The sequence below is a fragment of the Neolamprologus brichardi genome, chromosome 2 (assembly GCF_056152115.1).
Source record: "Neolamprologus brichardi isolate AB-2024 chromosome 2, ASM5615211v1, whole genome shotgun sequence".
Classification (NCBI taxonomy): Eukaryota; Metazoa; Chordata; class Actinopteri; order Cichliformes; family Cichlidae; genus Neolamprologus; species Neolamprologus brichardi.
In genome coordinates, this window is record NC_142105.1 from 27,758,583 (window position 1) to 27,772,761 (window position 14,179).

Consider the following 14,179-nt stretch of genomic DNA (forward strand, 5'->3'; position numbering starts at 1 on the left):
AAGAAACATAAAAATGTCTGAAATGATGACAGCTATAACAGACCAATTCTCCCCCATCAAAAGCCACCGGTGAGCTCACATATGGCAGGGCGAACCAGCCAACACTCTGTCCATATTGCCAAACAATCACCCCGGGCCTTGTCCCATCTCATATTGCTTCATAAGACTTTATTGTAAAGGGCGAGATATGGGTTCTTTAAAAAAACAAAACACACACACACACACACACACACACACACACACACACACACACACACACACACACACACACACATATATATATATATATATATATATATATATATATATATATATACTACTTTTTTGCATTTCATTTGCATTTGATTTTGCATCACAAACTGGAATTTAACTATTTAAATGTATTTAATCCGAAGATTTTCTCAGGTCTTAAAGTGGACTACAAAATAAATATTGAGTCGTTTCTTAAATAATTATTGATGATTTAAAAACAGCAATAGACTGACGATAGTAGTAAAAATTGCGCACAGAAACACAAGAAAACAACAGAATCCATATAATGTTAATTAAAGTGTTTAAATAAATTAATTCGGCAATTAAAGCGCAGCAGTTCCAAACCAATCACGGATTAAATACATGAACAAAAGCCAACGAATATAAACCACCTTGTCAATAAATGAGTATGTTGGGTAGCTACTAGTTTGTTAAAGTCCTGTAATGTGATAGCCTAAAAAGCCACCTGCCGCATCCCAACCCCACGCACATTTGTCTGTCCGTGAGACAAGTTAGTGAAAATGTGATTACCCGGTCACTTTGGGCGCCTGTTACATTGAATCTGAGCGGTTAGCAGCTTCCAGAGTCCGGACACTTTATCTGAAGTAGCCCGTGGCTTTCCCTTGTCAGGTCATTTAATGTGGCACTGGCTACCAGGAACAAATAAGGCCGCGTATTGCTTTGCCAAGCTCAATAGGTGCTGGTGATTCTGCCAACGTTCAATAAGGCTGCTGTCGTTTTTTTGTTTTAAAGAGCTACATGATGGGTGTCATGTCATGAATTGGATGTGCGTAATTACGCACTGGAGTACTATTAACATGGATTTAGGGTGTTTATTTGCCTCTCGTAAGCTGATATTACTTCCCACATTTAATAGAAACGTTCAACCAGAGCATGAAGTAAATGTTTGGAAATTATTTGTAAGTAACATCACACCTAAACATCCAGAAAATGTGATCACACTCTCTCTGTACTCGACGATAATGTGGTAAGATTAAAATTTTAAGTGTGACACTTCACGGACACCGAATTTCGTTTTACTGGTTTAAATTTAAAAGTCCGACATTTTACCCACCTGACAGAGTACAAAGGAATATTAAAAAATGCAAATCGTAACAACTAACTCTTTGTATTTGATTATATGGTGCGGACGAAGTGAAGGATTTAAATATAAACTGGGAATGTATCTTTTTCCTTTTTGGTGAGTTCTTTATAAGGTGAAGAATATTTGTAGGGGATTATATCCCCAAGTTTTTTTTCTAATAGCTTTCAGCCAGTTTTCGTGTGAACTTATTATTCTTGCACATTCCACATGTGTCAAGAAATGACAGCAGCAGTATGAGGACAAATGATTCGCACTTTGCGTCTAGCCTGAAAAGTGGAAATGGGCAGAATTTTCAGTTCGTCAGACTTCAGGGTATGCAAAAAGTTTTTCCTTTATTTACTACAAAACTTGAAAAAAGTGATTTTTCAGGATGTATTTCTGGATACGAGCAGAACATTGACAGGTAAATGACAAAACGTTATTTGGTTGAAATGCTAAAATCCATCGCCAAACAGCAGAGAACATTGGTCCTTCCCCCCGGGTCCGATTTTTTCGTTATTCCATTTACATTTTCATAGAGTTATTGCCCGCTCCCTGCTCTCTATTAGAATTACAAGAAACGCCAAATGAAATACTGACTCACTCAGACAACATCAAGATGCCATATCTTACCATATATATAGCACGCTGACGCCCGTGGTTATGTGAAATCTTGATTATTGTGCCAAATCGTTGGCCTACCCCCACTGACATTCAATCAGTCATTCCAGTGCCAGCCAATGAAAGGTGGAGAGGGATGGAGGAGGACGGAGCTGCTAGACGGAGCGTTTTGATGCGCTGAGAGGAGGACAGAACGTCACATCTCGCCAAACGCCCATCAAACTTTCACCACAGCCTGTAGAGAGGACCCAGTCCTCTGAAAGAGGCCTGTTAGAGACAACCGGGACGCGCTGGACTCTGGGTTTACGGCTGGACAGCGATGGCGACACTTCTGATGATGACTTTTGGTACAGTTTGACCTCACAGCGAACAACGCCTAAACCCCCCCATCTGCTTCAGTTTTCTTGCCCTTTTTGCGACCGAGCGCGGAATGGAGCAAGCACCAAGCGCGCCGAGCCCTCCTCCAAAACCGGCCCATCACGAGCCCATAAGCTTCGGCATCGACCAGATTCTGGGAGCCGGTACTGAGCCAGAAAGCGCGCGCACGGCTGGAAGACAAAGTGGATCAGATTTAAGTAACGGAGACGGTTATTACAGTTTGGGAAGCCCGACTGGGGCCAACGCGCCCTCATATACCGCGCTCTCGATCTCCCTCTCCGGTGTAATGCCTCCGGTGGAGGCTTCAGGTTCATACGGAGAGAGCAGGAGTCTGGGCAGCCGGGGAGTCATTCGCGTCCCAGCCCACAGACCAGTGACAGCCCCGGGACCTCCGGCCCCCGTACAAAGCGCTGTTCCTGGCTTTGGAGGTCTGTGCTTCCCTTGGATAGGGAACAGGTTTGCCAAGGACAGAATATCAGGTAGGCCAGCTGTTAGAACTAATGACTTCCCCTCGTTAATATTTTATAATGTTTAAAACGGTAGTAAGTGCTGCTCAGCCATTACAAAAACCAGCACCTCTGCCAAATATCTGTAGAACTCTAAAGCCTATTTAAGTTATTTGCCCGTTATTTATCTAAAAAGGCGTAAATATATAGAACATTGTGCAAGTTGTTATTTAAAAAAAATATTAGAATACACTACATTTACAGACTGTCATTAAACATCATCATCCGCTTTGTTCAATTGGCTTCTGTTGTAGAACTTGAATGTTTAATTCCTGCGTCACGTTTTTGCGAAAAACAAGCCCAGTGCATTCACACAGTTAAACCAAACAACCTGGCGTTGTTGCAGTTTTCTAATAAACATGAAAGTAACTCAAATAAATGCATTTATTTATGGAATTAAAGATGACTATAAATAAGCTGATTATTGGACTATGGAGTGATTTATCTCATAAATTTCAAAGAAACTGAAGCACAATTATGTAAAATAATAAAAGCTATAACCAGTTCTCTGTATTTATAAGGGTGTGTGAAGAGGATTTGAAACGTTTTTATTACACAAATAGTCCTGTGGCCTATTTTATTGAAGATTATTGGAAGCTTTTATGACCACAGGCCTGATATAATAAATGTATTATATATAGTTGTAAATATACAGACACACAATTCCACGGTGACCAAAATGCTTGTTGTTGCTCTTGTTCTAATTACCAGTGCCACGAATATCTAAAGTTCACACAACTTCAAGAAGAAATATTTACTCGCTATTTATTATTGCTTTGTTTCAAGACTTGCTCAGATTTAACTTGCTTAATAAATATAATATAAGTCACCATATTTCACATATGCACCGCATAAACAGGGCACTGTTGTCGCACAGGGCAGATTTCTGTGATATTTGGCCTTGGATCTGTCTGCTGCTGTATAAAATCTCACTTCATATTTATCGCTGTCTCACCGTCTCTCCTTCCTGCAGCGGCTCTGGTGCCATTCGCCGTTACGCGGAGAATAGGGCACCCGTACCAGAACCGGACGCCTCCTAAACGGAAAAAGCCCCGCACCTCCTTTTCAAGAGTTCAGATATGTGAGTTAGAAAAGCGTTTCCATCGACAGAAGTACCTGGCCAGCGCCGAGCGGGCAGCTCTGGCAAAGAGTCTCAAGATGACAGACGCGCAAGTCAAAACCTGGTTTCAGAACCGCAGGACCAAGTGGAGGTTGGTATGAAATGTCATGATAACATGTGTCAAAAGTGATGCCCGTATAGGAACTTTTTTTAAAAATAAAATAAAATTCCAGGAAAAATCGTTGACTTCTTTATTATACACTGAAAACACAAACTTTCCACTTTCCAAGTGACATCTTCCTGTTAACGGACTCAGTCGCAAGAGAAAACGAATACATAAATGTGACTGTACATTTACAGGAAATATTTAAATTTTAGCTTAGTATAGTATGTTTAGTATGTGGAAATAATTTTAAAGTTTAAATACTATAAATTCCGACCAAATTAAATTGAAAAACTTCTAAAAAAATAAACAAATAAGTGAAACTAATTAAATTAAATAATAACAAAGATGGGTTTTGTATTGTTTGATTAATCAGCCCTTAATTCACCTTTCAGATTCCCAAAATATTTTTACTGAGTTCCTTTTTATGCTTCGAACAGATCTATTGCATCGCCATGCTTTTTCCTAACAAGGCACAGCTGCTGTTTTCATCTTGCAAATAGCAATCTTTAGACTTCAAGACTTTCTGTCGCTCTCCTTTAATTGTACACAGCTTTTTTTTTTTTTTTAATTATTGAACCAAAATAATGTTTCATTTCTCTCTTTTTCTTTTTTTTTAAGGAGGCAGACAGCCGAGGAGAGGGAGGCGGAGCGTCAGCAGGCCAATCGCCTCATCCTGCAGCTGCAGCAGTCCGCCCTCCAGAAGTCCCTCAGCGAATCAGCGGTATCAGATCCACTGTGCGCCCATAACTCCTCCCTGTATGCGCTGCAGAACCTTCAACCCTGGGCCGAGGACAGAGAGTAGAGACCAGACACCAAGCGGTAATCACTGAACATCCTCAAACAGCCCTGCGAGGATACTTTAATTAAATTAGACCTACATGAGGACAGTAGGACTTACTGTGATCCTTACTGTGGAGGGGGAAAAAAAGTGTGACCAGAAAAAAAAAACAAAAACGGAAGAACCCGATTGAGTGGTTGTGAAAGTGGACCTGAAGTCGTGGTGAGTCCTGAAGCAGAAACTTTATTGGACAAAATGTTGCAGCTCTGTACTTGGAAACACCAGGACTACACAAATTCAAAGGATACGAAAAAAGACTTACCACCATAAAAAATTCTCGCCACCATGCGATTGTCCTCTTGCGCTCGTATACTTATAAGAGGAGACCTGATGGAGGTAATTAATTCTCCACATTGAGATGCAAGAATCAGTGTTTTGTAAGGGTGTGGTTTCTCAGTGCGACCATCGCCTTAGTCTACCCTACTTAGTGGACTTGATTACAGCTGGCTCTGTTATTACCTTTTCTTTTTTTAATTTTAGTGGGAGGATAATCATCTAGGCCTGCACTCCAGCAGCTACACAACAAAGTGCACGGATTGGAATGTGTTTATGAGAAAGGCCAGATCTCTTTGTGTTTTTTATCAAAGTACAAAACAAGAATGTCTGCTCAAAACAACGAAGATAAAAGCTACTTCCTCTTTAATTCTTAACTGTTCTGGTGTTTAAACCTTCATTTATAGATGTACTCACTCTGACGAGACTACAGCGCACCATCACAGTTACCTGTTAGGCGCTCCAACAAAATTATGACAACAGTGTTACATTATGGAGAGAAAAGAAAAGCTATTTTAAGGAGTAATAAATAGAAAATAGGTGCTTGGATTTGGTGGTGCGAAGTGAGGAAAATATGAAACGAGCTGTAAGTTGGGGAATAAAAGGAGTGATGCATGTTCAGTGATGGTGAAGTTGGGTTTTTTTTTCCTAACGCACATTATCATGCTTTATTTGTGGGCCGTGTTCTTTGAAACGGAGGCACAAATGTACAAGTCTTTTTGTACTTACGTTGTATATGTGTACAGTATAAAATGTTGTTGTGACCCTTTTGCTCATGTGCTTATTTAAAGGTTTTACCATATAATAAGGTGTAAAACAGAAAAACCGTATGGAGCAACATGGTGGGGGGGAAATAAGCAGACGTTACTTGATTTTATTTCTTGAAAAGTTTATTGATAAATATAATGATTTTTTACAGTATTTCAATACACACATTATTTCATTCTGACTGTTTTAAGTGTGTCTGTCTGTTTGCCTGTCTATCCGTCCGTCTATGTGAAAGTATGTCTGGGGTTTGTTTGTTTTTGCTTTTTTTAAAATCACTATATTGGTAGCACAGTGAGTAGGCATGACAGTAAACCATTTATAAATGTATTTTTGCACTACTCAGTCTTCCAAAACGATGGCTCTTATTTGAAACATGGCTTCCATTCCTCCATAATCAGTGAAAAGGTCTTTACTTTCATCTTCTGTCTTATTCTCTGAGCTTTGTCCTCCTCTGCAAGCTTCCCTTCAACATCTCTCCCTCACAGTGAAGTTTTGGTCGCTCTGAGTTGACGTTTTCAACAGACAGAGTTAAAGACAAACCTCGCCTCTCGTGCAAAAACACAGTCAGCTCATTTGAAGATGAAGCTACATGCTAGAATAAATGAGACTTTAATATTCAGGGAAATGGGACCTTCACACCGGGACACCACACACACAAACACGTGCACATCCTCGTATTGCTCTCCATCTGCATGCCGGGGAAACCTCTAAATGGGCTCTTTATTTAACACCGAGTGGCAGGTAGAATAATTATAGGGTTATATCCAGTCTGACAGAAGGACAGACAGGTAGTCAGAGACACACAGACAGACACCAGTGATTCAAGACACTGAGAAGAAGCCACAGACACAACAGTTAAATATCTACAGTCGAGTCATTACAACATTCAAACACCGACCGACGACACTGGAACACACATTAGGAGTTAAGGAGGCCTCTGAGGACTGTTGCAAGCTGTCACAAGACCTAAGAATGTCACAAGCTGGGACACATTCACACGTTCAGCTCTGCAAACCTTTAGAGGCCTATGTTTGATTTTATGTCTAAAAACGGCCGAGCTGGCTCGGTGAGATGCTGCACACAGACCGGGCATCCCAAACGTAACCATTTAGCAAGATGTTGTGTATATTGCCACCGAGTTTTATGACACATATTCATTTATTACACTGTAGGAATCTCTTGTGCATGCTTCACAATATTGCTCATGTTCTTTGTATTGACACAGAAATTTATAATGCTCTTATTTAAGCCTCTAATGAGACAAAGTGTGCGTTTGGATGCTCTCTCTGCTAAGCTGCATTCAGGAATTTAAGTCCTTGCATGGTAACAATTTTACATAAGAAAGGCCTTCAACCAAATGTGAGAGGGGCAGTATTTACATAGTGGCACTAAGTGCGCACCGTCCAAGATGACACTGACAACAGCAACAAACGAGGGAGGGAGGTGGAGATGAGAGAAGTGGTCACAGAAAGGTCAACTTTGTCTAAAGGAGGCTTTCCAAAACCAGTGAAGGTTTATCGCCTTAGATTTCTTACAGTAGGATGCCTTCCAGAAGGTTTTGTGGAAAACAGTCACACCCAAATTGACAAGCTTCTTGTCTGCCTTCTCTCACAAGTTAGGTTGTTCCTTTTGCTTGCAGATTCTTATTCATCACTCCTTCTCCTCTTTCTTTTTCCTGTTGTTCGTTTCTCTTCTCACACTCTGTGCTTCGTCTGCTGCACCATCTCCCTCGTGTCTAGATGACATTTTCAAAGAGCTGGAGGGACCTCATAATGTTTTCATCCTGTGCAAAGATGAAGGAGAATTAAGAAGTGGTGACTGTGAGAAAAGAAAGTCGGCCAACAATCACCATTTAATTCGTTTTACTGGCCACTAGGGGGCAGTAAAGGTCCATAAAATCTTAATGATCTCTGCAGATAAATACTGATGGAAAACTGTACTAACAGCCATAATTAATAGCGTGTACAGTGAGACTTGCAAAATCTAAGAGGCCTTCGGTAAATAATAATAAATAGTTAGCAAAACTGTTGTGACTGTGGTGGTCTTTTGTGCAGACATGCTGACATTTCGGAGAGCAAATGCACTAATAACATTAGCAACAGCACTGTAGTCAGCCATCATGTTTTCCAGTATATGCAAATCCTGCATTAGTTAAACTATTCTCAGTGGAAGAAGCCTTTAGAGTGAGTTGAAGAAAAAAAGCAAACAAGCCAGTACCTCTTGACAAGAAAGGATGAATTCATCAAGAGTCACCACACCATCTCGGTTTTTGTCCATTTTCTGCAGATGGAAGAATACGTGATATTTAAAGCTACAAACACATTTAGTAAATCGGCCTATTTAAATCAATAGCTGAATCAGCGAGCTGCAAGTTACAGAAAATTTAGCTGGCGTAGACAGAAGCTGGTTGCCACCAGACAAGACAGGCCCCAGGTCAGTGGGAGCCCCAAAGGACTGACATACTACAGTTTGCAAAGACAGTTGGAGAGACCTGACCTACCTAAGTGACCCCCACCTGTATCCACTCACTCCAGCTGCAGCTGGTTTTCATAAAATAAATGCTGCTTGTTTAGCCTTGTCTACAGGGAGGAGACAGTTGATGAATTTTATAAACGTCACATTATTTAATTTATTTACTTTGACATTTAAAAGCAGTTAACTCAGCTAGCTGAGCTGCTCAGTGTGTCCAGCTCTTCTGATATGACCATGTCAAGTGGATAGTGGATTTTTTTTGTGTCAGATTAGTTCTACAATGACATACGGAGCAAATTTGAATTTTTGCCCCAACATACTATAAAATTACCATTGGACTTGGAAACACCTTCATGTTCTACCAGAAGAGCTCGGACAGGTGACTGTGGAGATGGATGTATGAACATCTCTGCTTACAGTGCTTCCCCCACAGTCTAAGCAGAGTAGACAGGGATACGTTGCAGAAACTGGATGCATGGCTTGATGGATGCATATTCAATGAGGTTGAGATTCGGTCATTGTATAATTTGGGTGGATGTTGCAGCCGACAGTAACTGGTCATTTATTTTCTAATGTAGCGACTTTTGGATAAGTAGGCAGTGCTAAGCTGATGTTGTCAGTTTCATTGAATATACAGCTGAAAACTCATCTTTTTAAACTTACTTTTGGTTGATTTTTATTTTTATGTTTTAGCTTCTGTGAAGCACTTTGTGACTTTTATCTTGAAAGGCGCTCTATAAATAAAATTTTACTTTACTTTACTATATAAATAAAGGAAGCAGATAATGGTACCTGAAAGAAGGCATCCACGTGCTGTTTGGGTGCGTCATTTTTCAAAACAGGGTAAGTGTACTTCCCCATCATGTCATAGATTGCTCTGACGATGTCTGTCATCTCCTGTGAAACAGAACACAGACACCATGAGTTATGATGAATAAAACCTGACATGTGGAAAAAAGAAGAAGTTAAGACAAACCTCTTTGTTTATGTATCCATCTCTGTTGATATCATAGAGGTTAAAGGTCCACTGTAGCTTCTCGGTGACAGAACCTCTCAGCAGGATGGACAGAGCTGTTACAAAGTCCTGATGGAGAACGAAGCAGATATAGAATGACAAACCGAATAAGGGAGGCGTAGGGTAGGTGAGTATCAAAGAGCTGAGATGTAATGAGTGGAAATGAGTGAGTATAAAGCAAACCTCAAACTTTATGGATCCTGTGTGTCCTGTGTCAAATGCATTGAACAGGTAGTGCGCGTAGGTGCTGGCATCTGCAGGAGAAGAAGAAAAAAGTTGCTAATACACTGGCAGGAAAACGTGCAGAGACAAAGACGAACATAAATGCAAACATCACAGCACACACACACACACACTTCACCTCCATGTGGGAAGAACTGGGAGTATATTTGCTTGAAGGTGTCTTCATTTACGACACCACTTGGACACTCCTGGAATGAGAGAGGGACAAAAGGACAAAGTTTAAGGGCAATGTGAAAACTGAACAAGCACAAACGAAGTAAACAGAGTACACAGGAGGGTGTAACAGTGGAGAAATACAAAAGCTGATAAGGCACGGAGATTGGATAAATCCAGACTTGATGATGTTTGGTCATCAAAAAGCCATATTAAAGTTGCTTAAAATGATTACAGTCTAATTCCTGACAATCACCAAAGGTACATCTAATTACAGTTTCTGACTATCACAGCAGGGTGTCTCTTATGAGACTATTTTTGATAAAGAGCTTTAAGCTAAAGAATGCAACCTCAATATAAAATATACTTTACGACAAAATCTGCGAAAGTAGTAAAGAACAAAAAAAAAAACCAAAACAGAGTATATCTGCATTAAAATGGTAGTGTTACAATTAAGTGACAAATGAATAAACTCTCCCAAAAATGCAAAAAAGGAACCTGGAATGTTTAATCTCACAACTTCCTGCATGTTACTGCGTGACCACAAATGCAGACTGTACTCTGGCCCATTTATTTACCTGTGAAAATGATTCACTCTGTCATGAAGCAGAGTCATTGTTACTGAAATTAAATGTACAGACTTACACAAAGAAAACCAGGAGGATAATAAAACCACTTTGTTTCACTAGAAGAAATGTAACAGTGTTGTGTACTTTGAATCCGGGCTTTGGCAAACATTGGCTCAGTATTAAAGAAGAGATTATATATTCTCCGAGATTTAGGCAAACCGGGTTACTGCACAGGCGTGCATGTAGCACCGCAGAGGATTTTTTTGTAAATCAGAGAAGGAAAAAAAAGGTCTGCATGTCCAATATGATGATGGATGCTCATAGTGATCTCCACACTAATTTGTAGCCAGTGTTGGGGAGTAACGGAATACATGTACCGCCGTTACGTATTTAAAATACAAAATATGAGTAACTGTATTCCGTTACAGTTACCGTTTAAAAGGGTGGTATTTAGAATACAGTTACTTTGTTGAAATAAATGGATTACACGGCGGTACTTTTCTGTTTCATATTGTGGCGGGTCAGGCCTGTTTGGGTTTTGTTTGACAGCTACGTTCTATTGTTCAAGCGGCAGCGTTACGGTTGCCATGGTTACAGGGTGACGCTCTCTCTCTGCGTGTTTCCTGGGTGAGAGAGGCCTTTGTTGTTGTTGTGCTAAGCTAATAGGCAGAATGCTACAGGTATAGCTCTAAAGAATGTAGCATCATGGGCAGTGTAGTCCGTGCTGCTGGGAGAATGGACTGCCATACACGTTATGTGTCTGTGAGCGAGGGAGGGAGAAAAAGGAAAAGTACGAGCTGTCATCGAGCAAAAACGGGAGCTGGAAGCACGTAAATATAATAATAACCACTGCAGCCAAGAAGAGTGCCTGACGAGCCCAGTTGTAAGTAAGCTATTAAGACTCGACTGTACACCGTGTTCGTGTTTTCCTCCGAAAACAATAAGTTCCGTTGGAGCAGCCTTTCAATGCCTCTCTCTGTCTCTCGCTAGCAAAGTTGACCCAGACAACAAAGTAAAGCTAGTTTTCGGCTATGAGCCCGACACAGAACCCACCGTATTAGCCAGAGGTCCCTTTACTACGGTTTGGAGCCGCGGACCTTCAGTAACAGTAATAAATCACAGCAATAGTACATTCATGTAGTTGTAAACAGCATGACAATATGTTAAGTAATCCAAAGTATTCAGAATACGTTACTCTCATTGAGTAATGTAACGGAATACGTTACAGAATACATTTTGGGGCATGTATTCTGTATTCTGTAATGGAATACATTTTAAAAGTAACCTTCCCAACACTGTTTGTAGCTATTTAGGTAGGACAGCTCAGTAAAACCCATAGTGTGTATTTAAAGGTAGATGTTATGATATACCTATCTCCCTCTACTTGCTGCTTGCAGTACAGGTTAAAAGCACCACCTCTGCTATCAACCGTGTATATGAGCCAATACAAAGTAAAAAAAATAATTAAAAACTACATAAATACAAATCATTCAAATGTCTTTTGATACTGGGTGTTTTTCTTTGATTTAAAGAGATGTTTTTATTGTTTATGCTCTCATACTCAAGTTACAGACAGTTAAGCAGGAGGAAAGTCGTGATGAAAAAACTGGAGGTGAAGTGTTGCAGTGCACTTTTACAGTCACTTACATTCTTGAAGCCCCTGTAGAGCACTTGGAGCTCTCTTTTACTGAAGTTGGTTTGAGCTTCTAGCTGGTCGAGGCCCTCCGGTCGATGGCAAACCATTGTCATCTCCAAGTCATCATCAGCTTTGTCTAAAGGGTAAAAAAAATATATATATATAGGGGAAAAAAAATCAGTATTAAAGAGTAAAAGGATAGATGTAGACAGGAAGGGAGTGGCTGTTCAGATGAAGAGAAAAGGACAACATTGGCTCAGTGAAGTCACAAGTATGCACCGGGTTTGAACAATGTTGTTGTCTTTACAGAATGATACACACTGTGACCAAAAAGGCGAAGGAGAGGGAGAGGAGAGGATGAAAGATGGAGGTACAGAGAGGTAAAGGTCAGTTTCGCAGCTCTACGCTGCTCCTCTTACCGGCCCTATCATTAACAACTCATTACTGTCCTCGCTGGAGGGGAGGTTGAAAGAGGACACACCACTGACTCTGACTTAACACACACACACACACGGTGGTTATAGGTGAACACAACAATATAAAATTAAGACATTTTCTCTCGCCCTCTTTTAGAGACACTCATTTACACATTTAAACCGGTGAACAATTTCCCCCAAAGCAATCTACAATGTAATAATTATGCATAGTGTTATAACTGTGCATAATTTAATAGAAGTAGTAATAAAAATTCTGAATATGATAAAATGGTCATGGTGCCCCCGTTATGTTATCAGCCCACTGAATGACTGTTATCAGTAGGCGGCCTCCTCCACAAACTTCCAGGCTCAGTAGGAAGTTATCACCACATTTAATGGCGATCGTGCCGACTTGCTGAACAGAATATAAAAGGTGTGGAGTTTTTTTTATTTATTTATTTATTTTTTTAATGCAAAAAGATAATACAGAAAAAAAGCTTGGGTTAAGCTTGTAAAATGGCCCATACTTCACTGTTTCCATAACTTTCTGCAGTACAACTAGCATTAAAATTCACAGCTTACCAGATGGTGAGTCATGCTGTGTTCACATTATTCCATACCAGTTTTTTAAAACATGCATATATGAAGAATATCAGCCAATATACACTCACCAGCGACACAGTTAGGCACCCTTATTCATCTGCTTGGTAACGCAAGTATCAGCTATTTAAACAGATCTCAGTGCATTTACATTCCAACCAAACTATACAGAACAGCATCTCTGAACTCACAACACTCTGGCATTACACAACTGTTGGCGGTGTAATGTCGTAGGGGATACTTTCCCTGCACTAATTGGGCTCCTTATTATCAACAGAGCATTGTTTAAACTCCACCTGAGTATTTCTGCTAACCATGTCCATCTGTTTATCTGACCTTTATGACCAGGGTAACACATACTGTCTCAGAGCTCAAATCATCTCAAATTGGTTAGCTGATATGAAAATGAGTTCACTGTAATCAAATGGCATTCATATTCACTGGATCTCAATTTAACAGAGCGCCTTTGGGATGTGGTGGAGCAGGAGATTCACATCTGCAGCCGATAAACCTGCAGAAAGAAACTATGTGATGCCACCACCTCAATATTAATAAAAAAATCTCTGAGGAATGTTTCCAGCACCCTTCTGAATCTGCGGCTAGAAGAATTAAGGCGGTGCTGAAAGCAAAAGGGAGTCCAACCAAGTACTACCAAGGTGCACCTAATGAAGTGTATCCCTAACAATCTGTATCGACATTTGCCACAAGAATCCAGCCAGGCTCTAATTAAAGCTGAAAAGGGCCATGGAGTGGCGTGATAAGATTCCAGCAGTAGACACTATTAAAATTAACAAATGGCAGAACCTAAATAAATAAAAAAAGATGTTGCTTTTGTTGAAATAATGAGTTGCTGAGTTTAATGAAGGCTGATGTCTTAATGTCTGACTAGGCATCCCATTAAAAGCTGATAAAATCCTCAGAAATGTTTGTTCTTTTCATTTATCCTCGTGAAATTTAGGCTGAAAAAAAAAGGTGAATGGTCCTATTAGCAGAAGCTGCTATGCACTTCCCTGTGTTTGCATCAGTTAAGATCTATGAGAGATTGTAATCACCCAGTTTGTTTTTCATAGAAAATTATGGACCATTTCCCCTTTTAGCACACTAGTCACTATCACTATCAAAGTCACTA

General features: G+C 40.2%; 2 protein-coding genes across 4 annotated transcripts in view; one reads left to right on the plus strand and one right to left on the minus strand.

The window, feature by feature from the left end:
• The first annotated feature begins 2,136 nt into the window (after nucleotides 1–2,136).
• On the plus strand, nucleotides 2,137–6,405 carry tlx3a (T cell leukemia homeobox 3a). The gene is made up of 3 exons (XM_006781404.3): nucleotides 2,137–2,814; nucleotides 3,815–4,052; nucleotides 4,686–6,405. Exons 1-3 carry the CDS (start codon nucleotides 2,388–2,390, stop codon nucleotides 4,867–4,869), a joined length of 849 nt encoding a protein of 282 aa, XP_006781467.2. The 5' UTR covers nucleotides 2,137–2,387; the 3' UTR covers nucleotides 4,870–6,405.
• kcnip1a (Kv channel interacting protein 1 a) overlaps nucleotides 6,047–14,179 on the minus strand; it is a 46,209-nt gene continuing 38,076 nt past the window's right edge. For all 3 annotated transcript variants that reach the window (XM_087850110.1, XM_087850108.1, XM_006781403.3), the window contains 7 exons: nucleotides 12,046–12,170; nucleotides 9,795–9,864; nucleotides 9,617–9,687; nucleotides 9,395–9,502; nucleotides 9,211–9,315; nucleotides 8,164–8,226; nucleotides 6,047–7,729 (listed from right to left, as the gene is read on the minus strand). In XM_087850110.1, the coding sequence (XP_087706236.1) occupies nucleotides 7,682–7,729; nucleotides 8,164–8,226; nucleotides 9,211–9,315; nucleotides 9,395–9,502; nucleotides 9,617–9,687; nucleotides 9,795–9,864; nucleotides 12,046–12,170 (590 nt within the window). In that variant the 3' untranslated portion in view covers nucleotides 6,047–7,681. The remainder of the gene's footprint in view (nucleotides 7,730–8,163; nucleotides 8,227–9,210; nucleotides 9,316–9,394; nucleotides 9,503–9,616; nucleotides 9,688–9,794; nucleotides 9,865–12,045; nucleotides 12,171–14,179) is intronic.

Coding starts and splice junctions, on each gene's coding strand:
- tlx3a (XM_006781404.3), top strand. CDS start 2,388: ATGGAGCAAGCACCAAGCGCGCCGAGCCCTCCTCCAAAACCGGCCCAT. Junction 2,815..3,814: donor TGCCAAGGACAGAATATCAG/GTAGGCCAGCTG, acceptor TCCTTCCTGCAG/CGGCTCTGGTGCCATTCGCC. Junction 4,053..4,685: donor AACCGCAGGACCAAGTGGAG/GTTGGTATGAAA, acceptor TTTTTTTTTAAG/GAGGCAGACAGCCGAGGAGA.